Source organism: Gossypium arboreum, chromosome 1 (genome assembly GCF_025698485.1).
Source record: "Gossypium arboreum isolate Shixiya-1 chromosome 1, ASM2569848v2, whole genome shotgun sequence".
NCBI lineage: Eukaryota > Viridiplantae > Streptophyta > Magnoliopsida > Malvales > Malvaceae > Gossypium > Gossypium arboreum.
In genome coordinates, this window is record NC_069070.1 from 109866216 (window position 1) to 109884353 (window position 18138).

The window sequence follows — 18138 nt, forward strand, 5'->3', positions numbered from 1 at the left end:
ATCCACGTGATCTAATTTTTACCATTTGGGATAAGAGGTAACACTTGATGAAATTCACTTCCAAAACCAATTACTTTTCCTAAAAAAATTATACTATTCATAATATTTCTAAAACTTTAATCAACTATCAACTTTTTCAATGCAAATATTTTTGCCATAAAATTAAAGACGTTCTACGTAATAACTCTATAATTACATCTTATTTAGATAAATCATAAAATTTTATCTCTTTAGATTTAATAACAAAACAAATTGTAAATATGCTGTTCACCTTTCAAATAATATTGTTGCAACTACATTAGATGTCATAGCATTGATCTCACATATGCTAGTAAAGCTTAATAAATAAATGTTTTACACGTACCTCTCGGTTCATCAGTAAAAAATGCACAACTTTTCTTTGAACTAACTCTTTCAATTATAATTTTAAACAACGCATCTTGTTCAAGATTTAATTTTCTTTCTCTTGTAGCTATTTTTCTTCCATTAATTGTCAATAATTGATATTTTCATATTTCAAGAAATTAATATGTGAAAAAGTGAATAATAATCGTGTATTGTTTTGTCCCATACTTACAAAGAATTAAATAATATATAAAATCAATTTAAACTACAAGATATTAAAAACAAAATTGCATGGACAACATTATTGGCTTAAAAAATACTCTTGAATTACCTATACAAAGATGAAATTAAAAATATCCAAAAAGCAAAAAGAAGAAAACTTAGCTTGAGTTACTTTTAGCTTTAGTGGATAAAAACAATCTCCAATGAAAGGTATTTTTACTATTTAAACCTCGTGATAATTTGTTTACATAAAAGCTAACTTTTTTTTTAAATAAGGCAAATTACATCACAGGTCATCCAACTATAGTTCAATTTTTTTTAGTCACTCAACTATTGTTTATTTTCTTTTTGGTCAACCAAATATCAATTTTTTTTTTAATTTAGCCGCCCAATTAATCGAGATTTTTTTTTTGGTCCATTTCAATTAAGTGTCATTAAATCTTTGATGGGAGAGTGACATAACAGTTAAAAAATCGATATAATAACAAATTTAGCCCTCAATTTTTACATATTATATCGATTTAATTATAATTTTAAAAAGTTAACCCTCAAAAATTTACAAATTGTCCCAAATTGATCCTCAAAATTTACCTTATTCTTCCGCTTCTTCCACCACCACTACTATCGTTGCCTCCACCTCTACTTCATCTACCTTTCTCGAAAAAAAACTTCTCTTTTTTCTTGCTATTGGAACATAATTTGTCGTTAAATAGTAGCACATATTTTGAGCGCAAATAACTTTAGTTCTTCAAAATTTAACGATAAATTAGGTTTAAATAGAAACAACAGAGGAATTTTTTTTGGAGAAGGGTGGAGGTGGAGGCAATGATGGTAGTGCTGGTGGGAGAAACAGAAGAGGAAGGTAAACTTTGAGGATTAAATTGAGACCATTTGTAAATTTTGAGGGTTAATTTTTTAAAATTATAACTAAACCGATATAATATGTAAGAGTTGAGGGCTAAATTTGTTATTATTCCATTTTCAACTTTCATGTCACCCTCCCATACGAGATTTAATGGAACTTAACAGAAATGGATAGAAAAAACAATCTCAATGAGTTGGGTGACCAAATTAAAAAAAGTTGATAGTTAGGTAACCAAAAAAAGTTGATGCAGCTTACCCTTTTAAATATTGGCGTTAGTTTTGATTTTTTGATTTATAAGGTTTTAAGTCATTTAGGTAATATTTAATCATTTACACATGTAATTAAGCATTAATCACATTCAATTTATGTTATACAATCATTTCTAGGTCTTATACGAGCTTATGAGAGCTCTTTTATTAACCCGAGCATGAAATAAGACGAAATTGTAAAATTTGAAAAATCTCGGGCCAATGTCACGACCTCACAATTTTCATGTCGTGATGTCATCAATACAGTAAGTCACGTCGTAACTTCATGCATATCAACGTCGCGACGTCATTTCACTATTAGCCAACGTTATGACATGGGATGTTAGTCATCAAGACGTAGCCCTTGTTTTTGACAAAATGCACATTTTAATACCTATTCCATAGCTTCAAACCAAAACCTTTCAACATTAACAACCAACTAGCAATCTTACCTAACCAAAACATGCCAAACAAGTTCACTACAATTTCAATCAATCATTTAACATGACATTCAATACGCATTCATCATTTAGACCTAACCAATTTTCTAATTCAATCATTCATGCATTAATCATTTAATTTACTATCTCAATCCTGTTCAATATGCAATTAAGAACCAATCAACTTAATAAACTTGACTTGAAATGATCAAGCACATACCAAACTATATAACATGCTTAATTATATAAATATATATATATATATATACCATTTATAAGTTCATTCATCCAACTAGATATTCCAAGTAAAAACTTTGGCATTCAAAACCACACCAAAAACTTATGATCATTAATCACAAAGGCATCAACTTTGACCATTTACTCAAAAAGATACTACTATATCGTAATGTCTAAACTCAAAATAGACACAAATCTAATGTTTGTTGATAGTGCATGATTCTTAGCTGATTCAGCTCGACAAGTTCCACAATGTGACAATCTACAAGGGAAGGAAACAACGGGAGTAAGCATTTAGAATATTTAGTAAGTTCAAATGGAAAATACTACGCTCACTTTATTTTACAATAAGCATTAAAGCTACCTTACTTTGACCTAACTTTGGTTAGAACATGGCACTAAATACACCAAAAAGTTGAGCAAATATTTATAACATGAACTTTAGATGCTACATGTAACTTAGCATTCCAATTCATGTTACTTTCATGTAACCTATCAAAATGGCAATTTCATTAAATAAATCATAAGATTATATCAAGCTTACATAATTCAATTCAATCACATTTGCTATCAACAAACATAAGAATATATAATTTATAATTCAATCCATTCAATGACTTTTCAATTTGAATATCAAGTCCATTTCATCACATTTTCAATTTTCAATTTTCAATCCCATATCATTTTGCGCTATGAAACCTAGTAAATAGACTCAGATACATAGGTAAAATACACCATACTAATTGCTCGTCTGAGCTGAGTATATATATCAGGTTACCTGTTCGAGCTAAACCAATATCATAACACATCAGGTTACTTATCCGAGCTAAACCTGTGTCACATAATATCCAAGAATCCACAATAATGTTGGATCTCATTAACATCTGTGATATATCCTGTACAAATGCGCACAAAACTTTACTGACATGCCAATCGTATCTTAACTTTTACTAAGTTCACACGGGCACCAAGTTTTTACATATTTCAATATCAACCATGTAATCATTTATACTTATATAACATACCTTATAAAGGGGTCACATAAGATGTTTCCATATCATGTAATCATCCATATTTACACATTTATATCCTGTATTATTAAATAATAACCAACATTACAAGTAGTCCAATTCAGTCCATTATTAGCCAGTTATATCAAATTCCATGATATTTCAATTATATACAAATATTTATACTAAATTAAACACAAGCATACACATATAATACAAAGTGAAATAGTAAGTTCTATATGAATTTACCTGATGAAAACATCAAACAAGTTGATTCTTTAGGGACTAATAAACAATTTTAGTTTTTCCTTGATTAACTCCGCTTTGATCTGATTATTGATCTATACAATTATTTTATACATTCAATCAATACTAACTATTTTCATATTATGCCATGACATGAATAAATCTATACAAACTCATTTTACGATACTCCTAAAATTTTACATTTTATTCAATTTAGTCTCTGAATTCTAAATAACCATAACTTCTAATTCCGAGCTTCGAATTAGAATTCGATTTCACATACTTTCATTAGGGACTTTATACTTTCTATTTCTAACATAATTTCATGATATATTTTAATTTATTCAATTTGATCCCTAATGTAACAAAGTTAATAATTAAGCTAGATTAATTTACAATCTAGTCATTTTCTTAATCCAAGCTTAAAATATATCAATTTCACACCTAATTCTTCAAGAAATCAAAAATGATAACTTTTCAAAACTTTAACACTCTTACACATTGGTACATAAGCTAGCTAAATCAAACTCTTATGAACTCAAATCTATAAAAATTACAAGGAAAAAAAAACTAATTTTACTTACCTATTTATGGTCGAATATGTTCGAAAGTTTGAAGCATTTCCCTTTTGTTTTTCTTTCAATTTGGACGGTAATTATCATATATATATATATATATATAAAGGAAACGCAACAAAATATCAAAGTTCAGATAATGGCACATAAGATACGGCAATTAAAGTTAAAGCAACGAATCACCATCTCTTCAAATCCAAAGAAAGGATAGATCATTAACCAAGAGAAAGTTTTGGACCCACAATCTAAATGTAGATTCTCTTTGGATGGATTATGTGTTTATTTATAATTAGTGTAAAAGTAGTGGTGATGGTGAGATTAAATACTATAACAGTATTATAAAGTGAAACAAAAAACAATTAAACGCATCACACTTGAGATAAACACTCATCTAAATAGACCCTTAAAAACGATGCTATTCTGATTAGTCAAAAGGCCCATCTTCAAAAATCATATTATTTAGCTTCAGACTTGATCGGTGATTTGAGCCCATTTGAATCATGTTGGGCCAGAACAGTTTAGAGATGAAATAACACGTGGCCACTAGAATGGAGAAATCCACGTGGCTGTCTAACGGATGGAGTTGCAAATCATCTGGGTCCCGTAAAGAAGAGTAGAATTTGTTCATGTTTCTTCTTTCACTCTCTTTTGTTTCCTGTCCCATGAATCGGTGGAACAACCAAATCCATAATAACATTCTTTCACTTCCTTCTTTCTTTTTCTCTTTTTCCATTTTGATCCCTAACAATTTCTGGGTTTGCAATCAAGGAACGTCTAAACCTTTCACATTTATTACAACCGTAAGGCTTCACCTTGATTCTTTGTGTAGTGTAATCGATTTGCATTTTATTGTTTTCATTTTCTATTATGTTGAAAATGTTGTGTTTCAGTAGTATACGTTTTTGAGATTCTTGAAAGAAAGTTGAAAACACTGATATAAGAAAGAGCAGTGAGTTGAATTTCCCTTTCAGTTTTTTAAGAAACAAAGGAAGAAATCTAATCAAATAAATATGTAAATGGGTCAATGCCTGCTACTCTAATTTTATTCCTAAAAATTGCATCCTTGCAGTGGTTTCTTTCGTGTGTATGTTTGCTTCACATTTCTTTGCTGATTGGTATGCAGGGGTCTGTTTATATTGTCTCAAAGGTTATCATAAGGCTATATAATAATAAAGGAAACATGCAGAAGGATAACAGTGCACCATCTACACCTACTAGTGCTCGAGCTCGGCACCGAAGACGGTCCAATGAGGTTCGTACTCTATTACTACAGAAATATATGCTTATTTTCATGTCCTGTCTCTCTCTATCTTTGTTGCTTGGCATAGTTCAGGCATGTTTGTAGGTGCTTTTCGTATGGATTTGCATATGAACGAGTGAATGAAACATATAAGTTAGAAGCAGATTTGGGACTGTGTTGTGCTATTCGTATCATGAATTTCAGAACTTGGTTGGGAACTGAACATCTGTGGCGAGTTCGGATGCATGTTATGTTGTGCCATTTGTGCTTTTTTAAGTGCTAAGATCCCTTTTTCTTTCTGTTTTCTCCTTGAGTGGTGAAAGTGTCATGATGATTGATGATGGTGTTCTTTGCAAGCAGTTTCCAGCTGATGAGAGCAAAACAAACGGACATCTTTTACTAGTAAATGATCACAACAAATACCGGTCAATGTGGATTCGAGCTTGTTCGTCTCTCTGGATGCTGGGGTTCTTCCTCCTCGTTATCTATTTGGGTCATCTTTATGTATTGGCCATGGTTGTTATTATCCAAATATTCATGGCAAGGGAGCTCTTCAATCTACTCAGAAAATCTCACGAAGATAAACACCTGCCGGGGTTCAGGCTCTTGAATTGGTAAGAATGATTATGATGCAAGTTTCTTGTTGTGATAAGCACCTAAAAAGATTGATATCTGGTGGTGTTTTATGTCCTTGCAGGCACTTTTACTTTACGGCTATGCTCTTTGTATATGGTCGCATTCTTAGTCACCGGCTTGTGAATACAGTAACTTCAGATAAAATTTTCTACAGGCTTGTGAGTAGGCTCATCAAGTATCAGATGGTTATTTGTTATTTCTCATACATAGCAGGTTTGTATTTATTTCGATTTTGAGCAAGACACCCGTTCCCTGTGCATATAAGCCCCTGAACAATTTCATCTTGATTGTCTGTGCTTGCTTTTTTTGAATTATAATAGTGTCTATTAACTTGCCTGGCTGTCTAGAAATTTAAGTCTTGTGTTACTTTTCAGTTTTCTGGAATTTGAGTCAATCAGAATAGTAACCTGCATTCCCTTGTTATCTCCATTTCCCTGATTATCCTAACGATCTGAGAACTACTGAACTTATATTCTCTTCGGAATTGAAAGGGTTTCAATTTGTTTTGGATTCAGGTTTCATGTGGTTCATTCTTACACTAAAGAAGAAGATGTACAAGTATCAATTTGGGCAATTTGCATGGACACACATGATTCTTATTGTTGTTTTCACTCAGTCTGCATTTACTGTGGCCAACATTTTTGAAGGCATCTTCTGGTAATTTGCAAACCGAAATAACATTGTAGATGCTCAAGTAATTTTATTGGCACTCCCATATAGGATATGGGTCATAATTAATTGCTGATTAATTGATTTGTTTCATTTATGCAGGTTCCTTCTCCCAGCATCACTAATTGCTGTCAATGATGTTGCAGCATATTTCTTCGGTTTCTTTTTTGGGAAAACTCCTTTGATCAAGATATCTCCTAAGAAAACATGGGAGGGTTTCATTGGTGCATCGGTTGCAACTACAATCTCAGCATTTGTGGTAAGAATTTTTACTTGGCTAGTGTGACATAGTCTTCAACTTGTTTTGGATAGAACTGAAAAAAAAAAGATTCCTAATTCCTGGTTCGTTTTTGTTCCATTGATGTTAGATTAATTCTTGAGATATAAGCCTTTTATGCTGCAAATGATATGCAGTGTGTGCTTGAAATAGGTGTTTATAAATCCATCAATTGAGTCTAATCACAAAGTGCTTTTTATCATCTGGGGGAAACCGTTTATCTGAATTGTGTTGAAAATAGAACTAGTAATAAATGTTGTCAACATCTGATTTATCAATGGGAACCGGGATGAATCTCTCAACAACCTTACGTTCTGTGATGTATTGGTGACATAGATTCTTCACAATCATTTTATGCAGCTCGCAAATATCTATGGTAGCTTTCAGTGGCTGACATGTCCTAGGAAGGTAACACATCATGGAACAGATTCGTCTTTAATCAAGAAAAAAGTTGTATATTCTGATAATGATAATATGACTTAAATGCATGCAGGATTTATCAACCGGTTGGCTTCACTGTGATCCTGGTCCACTTTTTAAGCCAGAGTATTATCCGTTGTTACCATGGGTGAGTGAGCCATCTAGAAACAATAATATGAATGGTCAAATTAGATAAGCAACCAAAAATGAAATAAGCCCTTCAAATATGTTTATGTCATTGATAAATTTTCCTTGACTGTGGGATGTTGTCTCACTGGTCACAATACATGGCACTAGCAACATCTATACCTAACAATTTGCATGTAGATGAACGAAATGGACTAACAAGCCCCGCTTGTTGTAATAGCCCAGTATAGTCAATGCTATCCATGGCCGAGTTCTTGACATTAGAATTATGAGTATTAATCTTTCTAACAAAATATGAGCTGCTGAGTAATTTACTTTTGGTAATATGTTGCAGTTGCCATGGACAGAGATAGCAATTCTGCCAGTTCAGTGGCATGCTTTATGGCTGGGCCTATTTGCATCAATTATTGCACCATTTGGTGGCTTTTTCGCAAGTGGTTTCAAGAGAGCTTTTAAGATTAAGGTGAACATATTGTTTACTATTGTGCTGTCTAAATAGTAAAACTGAAGAACTTTTTCCATGCCCCTGCCAACCACGTTGACCAACTTCATGTCGGGTTACACAGGATTTTGGTGATAGTATACCTGGGCATGGTGGACTTACCGACCGAATGGACTGCCAGGCAAGCTGCTAGTTGCATGACTTGATTTCTAAAACATAACGGCATCCTTATATTCTACATATCAATTATCATGTTTTTGAATTTATCTTCCGTTTATATTGTCTGTGGCTAGTTTTCTGTATCATTGTTTCTGTTAAATATGGTTAATGTGTTGTATTCCAGATGGTAATGGCTGTTTTTGCATACATCTATCATCAATCGTTTGTTGTTCCCCAAGATTATACAGTTGAGACAATTATGAGCGAGGTAACCACTTATTCTCATCATATATGGAAATTAAAAGATTCGATTCTTCTCCTTTTCTTATCTAGTTTCCGAAACATGAGGCGTCTTTTCATACAAGAACCGAGTGTGATCTTATGTTTGTCTTGCTCCCCCCTCTTCTGCTCTAGATATTAAGCAGCCTTACCTTGGAAGAGCAGCAAATACTGTATATGAAGTTAGGACAGATATTGCAGGAGAGAATGTTTGGATGGGACTGAAGTTTATTCAAATGCATTTTGAAGGTGATTGCGATCAAAACACTTTTTGCTTCTCCAGTTACAGTTGGACTTGATTACAGTCTTCGGATGTCTCCTGCATGATCCTTCCATCTTCAACAAGGTAAACTTTTACAGTTGGTGAACTTAGTCTTATGACACCAAAGAGTAGGATTATATATTCATGTTTATGATGAAAAAGGAAAAAAAAAAACATAGGACCTAAGCAAACTTAGTACTCGGGAAAACTCGATGTTTTGAAAGATGTTTGTTCTGATACAAGGTTGATCACAAATTGAACTGCTTCATCTTTTGAAAGAATCTACGTCTCATAGTTTCTCAACCAAATGCAGATTCTATTCTGCATAAATGAAGATATTACTTTTTGTCGGCAATTTGACAGTCACCCCTAATCCGAATGCACCCCTGATTCGGTCCAGGGCAGAATTTTCTTCTTTCTTTTCTGTTTATCTAGTTACATACTGAATATCTGCATGTTCTTTAAGCCATTCAAGCACTTTTGCACCCTCTAGCACATCTTGTACCTAAACAATTTCAAAAGGACATCATCATATCATCACTGCACTAAATAATCTTCTAGTGGAAAACAAGGAAGAGTGAAGCATGTTTCCCTCAGTTTAAAATGTGTAAGGAAGTAAAAGAAAAGAAGTGAATACTGGACCTGTTCCCTCACGCGTTCCTCATCATATTCTTGCTTGTGTCGTTTGAATTCGGCGACCGAATTCTGTACCTCTTTCACAAGCTCCTCAGTTGAAAACTACATAGAAAACCCGAGAAGGAACATATTGAAAAGGAATTTTGATGTTCAATTATTATTAGTTACAAGTCAATCATATCGATTATGTCAAAAGTTGGAAGCAATATACATTACCTGCAAATTTTCACGTTTGAAAATATCTCCTACTGCGAGATTCTGCTTTATCAAGTTTATTATGTTCTCTCTCTGGTTCTCCAGAAACTCATTCACCGCCTTAGGACTTGATAGAGTAGCCAACTGTTGTTCATTTAGCTTTACATTCGCCTGCCAATGCCAAAATAATGAACAAATGAAAAAAGCAGACAAGTGACAAACATAAACAGGTAAATGGTTTTTTTTTTTTTTACCTGAATCTCTAGAAGTCTAGCTCCATAAAGCTGCCTACCTTGTTCCTCAAACAAGGATTGGGGAATATCGATCTCAACCATCTGATTCAACATCATGATGTAAAAGTTTAGTATTCTAGGAAAAGACGAAGAGAGACCTGAAATTACATTAAACTAATAATCGTCAGTATATCAATAACCTTGCAAAGCTGGTCTAGAATTGCAGTATCCGTTGCTTGGTCTTTCGCAGCTTGCTCCATTTCTTGGCACTTTTGCAATAACGACTCCTTGACCTGCAGATTTGTGCGGCGGAAAAAATTCGTGTCAATGCATTTTTCGGATTTAGAATTGGAAAATAATGGTGTGTGAGTTCATATCATATCGATAACCTGGTTTAAGTCGGTGCAACCGGGAAAAAGCTTATCGGCAATAGAGTCATTTAACTCGGGTAAATCCCTGTAGAATAGTTCTTTGCATTCAACCTATAAGAAAACCAAGAAAGGTAATAAGATTAGAGTTTCATACCATTGCATATAAATTCCATTAACACCAAATCAATTACCATTGCGTGTCAATTCCTTTAACTGATCTTTTTCATTAAACTTAGCAAATGAGAAAAACTATGACAACTTGGAAACCATAAAACAAAATGGAACTCACAGTAAATTGAGCTTCAACACCCCGAAGAGTTTCTTGTTGCCATGTTTCTGGGAATACATATGGAAAGGACTTGGTTTCACCTTGTCGAATACCGATTATTGAATCAAGGAAACCGGGAAGTACTTTATCATCATCTTCTGTATCAAACTGAAAACCTACAAAAAGAAGAAAAACAGCTAGTAAACAGATATGCAATATGCAGAAACAGTATTGGAAACATAGAGACATAATGAGATCGAATGCCAGAAATTTTCAACAAGTCTTTGTAAATCGAAAGAACTGGCATTTTCTTTTTCAAATATTCATTCTAATATCAATTCCGACCATTGATATATTTTGACATTCTGGAGAGAATTGAATAAAATAAAACTAGGGTAGACATAAACATGCTTTGTGCAGTAAAAAGGAAAAAATGGGCAGTTGGACTCGTATTGGCAGACCTTTACTCTCTGCAGCTGGAACTTTTTGAACCTTAGACTCATCTTGATCAATAGTTGTTGCTGATATATCAAGGACTGCGAGATCACCAACCTGAAAATATTTGAACCTTCCATAAGTTATAAGACCTCTATGATAACCATCTTTCATAAACAAATATGAGACAATCGACACCGAAAACATCGATTGCAAGGAAAGTTAAAGCGTCAGCGGTTAATACTATTTTGAACAAAGAAAGGGTTTTTTCTAAAAAATGAGTAACCTGTAGTCCTCGGTCAGTTACAATTTTCAGTGTGCCTAAGGACTTGTGGCGGCGTTTTATTTCCTGTTCACAGGCTTTTTCAGCTTCTATGTCATGGTCTATTTCGACGACAATCTTCATGCTTTTGTATCCGTTCTCGGATATCCATTTGACTTCAGGTGCCACATCTACAATCACATCGTAACTGCAGAAACAAATCAAATTAATAACCATTTGTATCATTGCTGGTAGAGGCATATGCATACTAATATTGCAAGTCTTGCCACCTATTAAAAGCCTCTCCCTGTCTCTCTCAAGTATCTAACAGGAATGATTTTGAGCATATGAAAGTGATATTTATGGATGTAATATTTACCAACCTAAGAGAGCTAAGAGAAGAGTAGCTTTTTTCCATATCGGAAAATTTGGTGATTATTCGAACCGAATCTCTCAAAGCTCTTCCGGTTACCTATAGAATAAGATCAACCAAATATCAGCAAGTTGATTCTTAACAATGTATAGGCCGAAGCTCGGGAACAATAACCAGACCAGACCGGCCTAATCATTAGTAACCATACCGTAGACATCGCATGAGGGAGGGTTCTTTTCAGAATGGATTCTACTGTGGCCTTCTGAACACTTTCCTCACCTACATAATTAAGAAGAATACTCTCCGGGATCTTCCCTGGGCGAAATCCGGGTATCTGGTTCATGTTAAAAACGAAATGAATTTCAGCATTCAAAATGAATCTAAAAAAGCAAACAGCTACATAAGAGCATCTCAGCATACTAACAAAGAATGTGCTAGTACTACATATAGCAAAGTGGGGGAGAATTAAACAGCAAAACTATGGATATTATCATATAATCAACATAAAAGTTTGAGGCATGAGATCAAGAAATTGTAAACGAAGAAGGCTTTATCATGAACCAGATGACCTTACAAATGACAAAACTACAGCACCACTTAAAACTGAACTTTGACCAAGAAATTACCTTCGCTTGCTTCATAAACTCCTTTAGGACCCTTTTGTAACAATCCTCACCTACTGCAGCCGGAACTTCTACACTCAACCTTACCTACAAAAGAAGTCAAATAAAACAAAGAAAACAACTATTAATTGTCTCAGTAAAAAATAAAAAATAAAAAGAAATTATATTAAGAAACACAAACTTCAAATTATGAAAATATCAATAGAACAGACCGCTAAAATCTTACTCTTGAATTAGGCTCTTGAGTCTCAGTGACCATTATATCAGCTGGAAGCTTATCTGTCTCGGATCCAGAAGTCGCTGAAGAAGCTGGTGCAGCCTTAATCCGAGATGAGATTGGCCGTTGAAGCGACCGAATTTGGCGGGAAAAACAAGAGCGTTGGTTAAGAGGATAATTTAAGGGTCTTTTTTGGACATTGCTATTGAATTGGAGAATTGGGTTTTTTAAAGAATGAGAAATGGAGTTTCTGGGAACGAAAAAACGGGTGTTTTGGTTCAAATTGAGGATTTTTGTGGAGTTCACACAGACCTCCATTGTGGCTGCTCTGTGGTAAAGCTTGAAGCTTTGGCTGTTGAAGATAAAAAGACTTGACAACCTTGCTGTGTGATATTTATTTTTGATAGGATTTTCAATGAAGTAAACGGTGCGTTTCATTAACCATTTGATTTTGAACAAATAAATTCCCTTCCGTCGTTTTCCAATAAATTTTAAAATTATATAACAACTTTGATTTGATTTAACGTGTAATTTGATACATAAATTATAATTTGATGTAATTATATATATAAAATTTTAATTGCAGTTCAAATGTATATATAAAATTTTAATTTTGATTCAATCATATATATTTAAATAAATAAATATATAAATTAATTATTATATTAGATAAAAATAATTATTTTTGTATTTAATATATAAACATAAAATAAAATTATATCATTAATTATATTAATAATATGTAAAAATTAGATTAAATTATATAAAATTTTACATTAAATCAAAATTAATGTATAATTTTAATTTTTCTCTTTCATTAAACTTTGTTTTATGTTTGCTTAACACGTGGACTTAATTAATTTATTACCGGCCTAATCACAAGTACAAACTGAACCGACGCCGTTCTCTTACAGGCTTGATTATTGTCTTTATTAATCTCGTCTGTCTGGTTTTAATTACTGAACCGAACCCAACACCTACAACTGTACAAAACGAACTTAGCACTTTTAAACACTTCCGCTTTCACTCGAAAAAAAATTCTTCTCTCTGCTTGCAACTCCTGATAATTATCTTCAAACTCTGGAATATAGAAATGGAAGGAGTGGGCTCCACCAGGCTGGGCCGAGCTTCCGCTAGGTACGGAGGTTCAACGGCGGTGTTCAATGGACCAGTGAGGAAGTGGAAGAAGAAGTGGGTTCACGTATCGCCTTCATCCACCGCTAAACTCTCTCAGTCCAACGGGAACGGTTCCGCCGCCTCCAGCATCCTACTTTGTAGGTGGACCCCACTCTCCTTTGCTGATTCCGGGTCCTCCGCCGTCGATGGCGAGGACGAGGAGCAACCCCCAAAGCGCAAGTACCGTTATACCCCTGTAAGTGTGTGTGTATGAATATACGTATATATGCTTGTAAGTACACGTATCTGTCCGTGTATAAAGCTTCGTGTCCTTTTTGTGGTGGTTTTAGCTAGGGTTTTGCTCACTGTTATTTAAAATTTCATGTTTTTGATTCAATTTGGAGCTAAACCATTAACTTTTCTTTAGTAAATGATAACCTGTTTACCCATTTTTTCTTGGAATCAAACATAAGACTTTGAATTTCCAATATATTTTATTGTTAAAAATGGGTTTTTTTTCCCCTGTAGTTATTCCACTAATTTGTTTATTCTGCTTGAATATTCTCACTTATTTTTTCTGACACAGTGTTTTGGCTTCTGTTCTTTAAAAAAAAAAAACAGTGGTAATCATAAAAATGGTTGTTGATGGTCATTTTTGCAGGTTGCTGTGTTAGAGGAAGAGCGTAGAAGGGCAGCTGCTGCAAAACAGGTTGAAAATGAAGCTAAGACAGATGAGAATAAGACCAAGCGATCCCCAGATTGGCTGTCTTCCAAGACTGATAACGAGCTGAACATGAATAACATTTTGAAGAAAGAAACTCAGGTATCACCTTTAATTCTTATTTGAACTGTCTTAATTGCGTTTGAAAGTTGAACTTAACTGTAATATGACCTTTTCAAATGGAAGTAAGAATTAAAAATGGTGGTTGACAATTCTTGTCTGGAAAATTTGACCATGACAAGGGGTAACAGCACTTCTTAAATTTGTCATGGTTTATGGAAGAACATTCTTGTCCCGTAGTTGGTATTGTTAAAATAATAGTTGAGTTGCTCAAAGTTGAAAATGAAGCATTGAATTCCCTTTCAAGACTGGATTAAGATAAAGACCTACCTGTTTTGCAGGATTCAAGCATGGGTAATTTGGACTTAGGTTTGTGTCTGAAAGGCCATGACGGCAGCCACAATTCTGTTGGCGAGAAGGTGGATCAGGTGAAGCCAGCAAGCTCAACGGGATTTTGGGCAATCGGTTGACTTGTAATTAGTTCAAGGGATAGGGTTCATGTGCTGAAAAGAATCCGTATATTTGGTCACTCCATATAGTAGTAGGTACATACATATGCTTGATCGTATAATCAGTGTGTGGTGTATATTCAAGCCTTAGCAGTCGTTTGCAACTTATCAGACCTTGTCATTGTAGCTATTATACATAGAATAGAACCCCTAGATTTGATATATATATCTCCTTTCATCATGTGGATTACGCTTTAAGGCAGAAGTATTACATAAAGGCTTAGCCTATTGTGACATCTTTTATTAGGCAGTGAAACAAGATATTGAAGGCCAAAAATTTTGATAAGGAAACAAATTTTCAAAGATGAATCTTTAACATAAGTGAAAACCTCATTATGATATATAAATTCTTATGACATAGGCAAAGTTTTTGAAAATTTGCCCATGGAAACTTTACCATGTTTATCATCAAGCATCAGAGTCTTTGTTACTTGTGTTATTCTTGTCTGCATCAGGATCCAGTGCTTGAGTAACACCGACCTCCGCTGGTCGAATAACTCGATTGTAGAGCATGTATCCTGCCTGTAATAAAGGAGGCAAGATCACTTAAGGCTGTTTGAATAGCAGCTCATGGTTAAATTCTATCTGGTAAATGATTATTATATTTGAATAATCTTCTTGGTTATCAATCATATTTCTTCACCCAGATTTAACTTTGAATCGGCTCTAACGGACAATACGTAAATGGAATGGTTTCAATAAAAGTGGATTAGAAAGAGATACCTTCAACACATGAGCAACAGTGCCCGGAGGCTTGGAGTTATCAGGAACTTGGAATACTGCATTGTGCATGTTTGGATCAAATGGTTCACTTGTAGGGTCGAATTTTTCGATCCCGTACTTTCTAAACACCTGAAAGCAAAAACATTTCTAACTGGTCAGTAACAATTCTAACATGTTATGGAACACATGTTGAGTCCAAACATTGTCAAGAGTGACAAGAGACAACTTGTTGCAAATTAACTTCACAAATGGCTGTGTATAACAAACTTTCGGATGAAGCTGCAATGGTTGAATTGATTTTAGTTTGCTAATTTTACTCTCTTACTAAGAACAAATGCCGAAATCAAACCTACTAATTCAAGTATAGGAAGTTACCAACTCTAGCTTGGATTGACGAGAACTCACAACACCATAGGAAGCTGTGAAACAAACTACTGAGTTTTGGTTAAGAGTCACAAAAATTACCTCTCCAAGCTGTTTCTCAGTCATTTCAACTCCTTCGAGGAGTGTCTTAAGGAGTGGTACAGCTCCGGCAGTATCATTGGATTCGTCGATCTTAGAGAAACTGCCTTTAACATGGGCAGAAGCCCTTTCTAAATTGTCTGCAACATCTAATAGGTCCTTCGCAAAATTCTGCAGCATATTGACAAATAATTCTCATCACTTTCATAAGATCCCGAATACAACAGAAATCAAGTGATGTTGTGTCACCAACAATACCTGTACAGCAAACTTTTTTGAGTTGTCTGCTTCACGTCGTGTTCTGGCCATAACATTCTCCATTTCTGCAAGGGTTCGAACAACTTTGTCCTTCATTTGTTCAATCTCCTTTTGTTTTTCCTCCAAGAGTCCATCTTTTTCCTCCACAAGTTTGATCATATCAGCCATTGATAAGTCACCATCACTCTCGGAATCAGAATCTGAACTTGAATCTGAATCAGAAAATACAGTCCGTTTAGCAGCTCTCCTTCTTTTATCAGATTAAGGCATTGTATCTTGGAAACCTGGGTTAAAACCTGATTCTTTTGCTTGATCGGTAACTTCAGCCCCTCCAGGATTTGTACCCCCACTTGGCCCTGCAGGCTCTTCACCATTACTTTGTGCAGAATTCTCATGCTCCCTTTTCGGAGGCTCAGGCGGCGAGGCAGTCGAAGAGATTCCATATTGTTGGAATGCAGAGAAATTAAGGCTTGAATGATGCAGCAGAAACACATCGTTTGTAACCAACTGCACAGAGAAGAAAGCACATACAGCCTATAATAGTGCATCAAACCTCAAAGAAAAGGCAATATAATGAAAAATTATGTCAATATGTAAGGGTGATTATGTTTTGCAAGAACCAAAAATATGGGTTTAGGATCCTAATTCCTATATGATCACTCAATTACTTAAAAAACATGAGAACCTTAAAACTAAACAAGATCTTAATCAAAAGTATATGAAGAATGAGTCTACAAGTTTTAAATCACAAATGAAATATCTGCATTAAGGCAATTAGTAAAATTGCTCCTTTGTTATGTTTCATCCATAGCAATAACAAAAATTATATCTTTTACTCCTTCGTGTTAAACTTTTACACAATCAAAACATACAATTTAAATAAGAAGGCAGCAAAATCGATCAAAAAGACCAAAGAAAAGGGGAAAAAAAAGATAGTGTGAACTGTGAATCTTAAGATCCTAAAAGGAACTTAGTTTCATAAGAAATTAAACCTTCTAACTTGCAAACAAAACCAGCGAATTTCAACATGATAAAACAAATAATATACAATAAAAAGCCAATGCCCCTATGAAAAAAATAATTAAAAAATCATCAAAATTGAGCTAATTGAACGAAACCCTAAACCCTATCAAAACCCTCTCAGAACTAACCATAAAAATACGAGGGTTTTATTTTATTTTACTTCATTTGCTGACAATGTTTAGTACCTTATTCGAAGATTGACAAACAAGAGAGTGAAACTGAGTGGGAAAGCTTGGCGTTTGAAGCTTCTGCAGAGCAGAGAGAAGCAAGGAGCGTGCACCAACGCTCTTTGAAACGCGTGACAAAGCCCTAGACATCAACATCTCTGAAGATGAAGGATGACGGTTCTAGAGGGTCAAATTTGGAAATAAAAAGACAAATGAGGGGCATTTAGAGAGAGAGAATAAAAAAACAAGGGGTAAAGGAATTAGAGACAAAGAAGGCGCGTGAAGAGATGGAAGTTGATTTTACTCGTTGCTGGACTTAACCATCTCTTAGTAGGGATAAAACAACGTCGTTTTGATATGTGGATTGGTGAATTTCGACATTTCCTTTGTTATGTTTTTGCCTTGTCAAGATTTTAATTTTCAATTAACATTTGAAATAGTATTTGTTATATTGTCACTGGTTTTAAACTCTACTTAGAGGGAAGATTATAAGTTGAAAAATACAGGGAATTTTTATTTTATTAGCGTTTCCTGTCATATTATTTATGGTTTATTTTAGTTATTTAATGATATTTTAATAAATTTTTATATTATTGATATATAATTTTGATAAATTTTTAATTGAACATTAAATTTCGAATCTTAAACTTTAAACTTTGAACTTTAAATCTAAATTCAAGTTTAGGATTCAATGTTTGAAGTTTAAGATTCAAAATTCAAAATTTAAGGTAAAAGAATACCAAAATGATGTATAAATTATATAGAAA

At 34.0% G+C, this 18138-nt stretch overlaps 4 protein-coding genes and 1 long non-coding RNA gene across 5 annotated transcripts; 2 read left to right on the forward strand and 3 right to left on the reverse strand.

Moving 5' to 3' along the window:
* Positions 1–2440: 2440 nt before the first annotated feature.
* LOC128285703 (uncharacterized) lies at positions 2441–4249 on the reverse strand. Its single transcript, XR_008276249.1, has 3 exons — positions 4198–4249; positions 3383–3447; positions 2441–2619 (listed from the first exon to the last, which is right to left on the reverse strand). It is a non-coding gene; the product is annotated as an uncharacterized LOC128285703 (long non-coding RNA).
* A 556-nt stretch (positions 4250–4805) lies between these two features.
* Positions 4806–9000, forward strand: LOC108483685 (phosphatidate cytidylyltransferase 1-like). The gene is made up of 12 exons (XM_053030273.1): positions 4806–4988; positions 5312–5440; positions 5789–6042; positions 6126–6277; positions 6580–6721; positions 6836–6992; positions 7371–7418; positions 7504–7578; positions 7912–8040; positions 8144–8200; positions 8363–8446; positions 8593–9000. Exons 1-12 carry the CDS (start codon positions 4815–4817, stop codon positions 8680–8682), a joined length of 1491 nt encoding a protein of 496 aa, XP_052886233.1. The 5' UTR covers positions 4806–4814; the 3' UTR covers positions 8683–9000.
* Positions 8668–12732, reverse strand: LOC108483684 (trigger factor-like protein TIG, Chloroplastic). Its single transcript, XM_017787219.2, has 13 exons — positions 12342–12732; positions 12119–12202; positions 11701–11826; positions 11503–11591; positions 11144–11327; positions 10884–10974; positions 10444–10598; positions 10173–10265; positions 9984–10076; positions 9805–9885; positions 9572–9721; positions 9362–9457; positions 8668–9224 (listed from the first exon to the last, which is right to left on the reverse strand). Exons 1-13 carry the CDS (start codon positions 12648–12650, stop codon positions 9147–9149), a joined length of 1629 nt encoding a protein of 542 aa, XP_017642708.1. The 5' UTR covers positions 12651–12732; the 3' UTR covers positions 8668–9146.
* A 522-nt stretch (positions 12733–13254) lies between these two features.
* LOC108483548 (uncharacterized) lies at positions 13255–15033 on the forward strand. The gene is made up of 3 exons (XM_017787004.2): positions 13255–13704; positions 14110–14271; positions 14571–15033. Exons 1-3 carry the CDS (start codon positions 13426–13428, stop codon positions 14697–14699), a joined length of 570 nt encoding a protein of 189 aa, XP_017642493.1. The 5' UTR covers positions 13255–13425; the 3' UTR covers positions 14700–15033.
* LOC108483546 (grpE protein homolog 2, mitochondrial) lies at positions 14610–17675 on the reverse strand. Its single transcript, XM_017787003.2, has 6 exons — positions 17390–17675; positions 16478–16688; positions 16182–16393; positions 15927–16094; positions 15462–15590; positions 14610–15260 (listed from the first exon to the last, which is right to left on the reverse strand). Exons 1-6 carry the CDS (start codon positions 17525–17527, stop codon positions 15147–15149), a joined length of 972 nt encoding a protein of 323 aa, XP_017642492.1. The 5' UTR covers positions 17528–17675; the 3' UTR covers positions 14610–15146.
* Positions 17676–18138: the final 463 nt, after the last annotated feature.

Coding starts and splice junctions, on each gene's coding strand:
- LOC108483546 (XM_017787003.2), bottom strand. CDS start 17,527: ATGTTGATGTCTAGGGCTTTGTCACGCGTTTCAAAGAGCGTTGGTGCA. Junction 15,591..15,926: donor CTGAGAAACAGCTTGGAGAG/GTAATTTTTGTG, acceptor TTTTGCTTTCAG/GTGTTTAGAAAGTACGGGAT. Junction 15,261..15,461: donor CTGTTGCTCATGTGTTGAAG/GTATCTCTTTCT, acceptor CCTTTATTACAG/GCAGGATACATGCTCTACAA.
- LOC108483684 (XM_017787219.2), bottom strand. CDS start 12,650: ATGGAGGTCTGTGTGAACTCCACAAAAATCCTCAATTTGAACCAAAAC. Junction 10,599..10,883: donor TCCAGCTGCAGAGAGTAAAG/GTCTGCCAATAC, acceptor TTCTTTTTGTAG/GTTTTCAGTTTGATACAGAA. Junction 9,458..9,571: donor TCAAACGTGAAAATTTGCAG/GTAATGTATATT, acceptor TTTTCTATGTAG/TTTTCAACTGAGGAGCTTGT.
- LOC108483548 (XM_017787004.2), top strand. CDS start 13,426: ATGGAAGGAGTGGGCTCCACCAGGCTGGGCCGAGCTTCCGCTAGGTAC. Junction 13,705..14,109: donor GCAAGTACCGTTATACCCCT/GTAAGTGTGTGT, acceptor TCATTTTTGCAG/GTTGCTGTGTTAGAGGAAGA. Junction 14,272..14,570: donor TTTTGAAGAAAGAAACTCAG/GTATCACCTTTA, acceptor CCTGTTTTGCAG/GATTCAAGCATGGGTAATTT.
- LOC108483685 (XM_053030273.1), top strand. CDS start 4,815: ATGTTTCTTCTTTCACTCTCTTTTGTTTCCTGTCCCATGAATCGGTGG. Junction 4,989..5,311: donor CTTTCACATTTATTACAACC/GTAAGGCTTCAC, acceptor ATTGGTATGCAG/GGGTCTGTTTATATTGTCTC. Junction 6,278..6,579: donor TTATTTCTCATACATAGCAG/GTTTGTATTTAT, acceptor TTTTGGATTCAG/GTTTCATGTGGTTCATTCTT.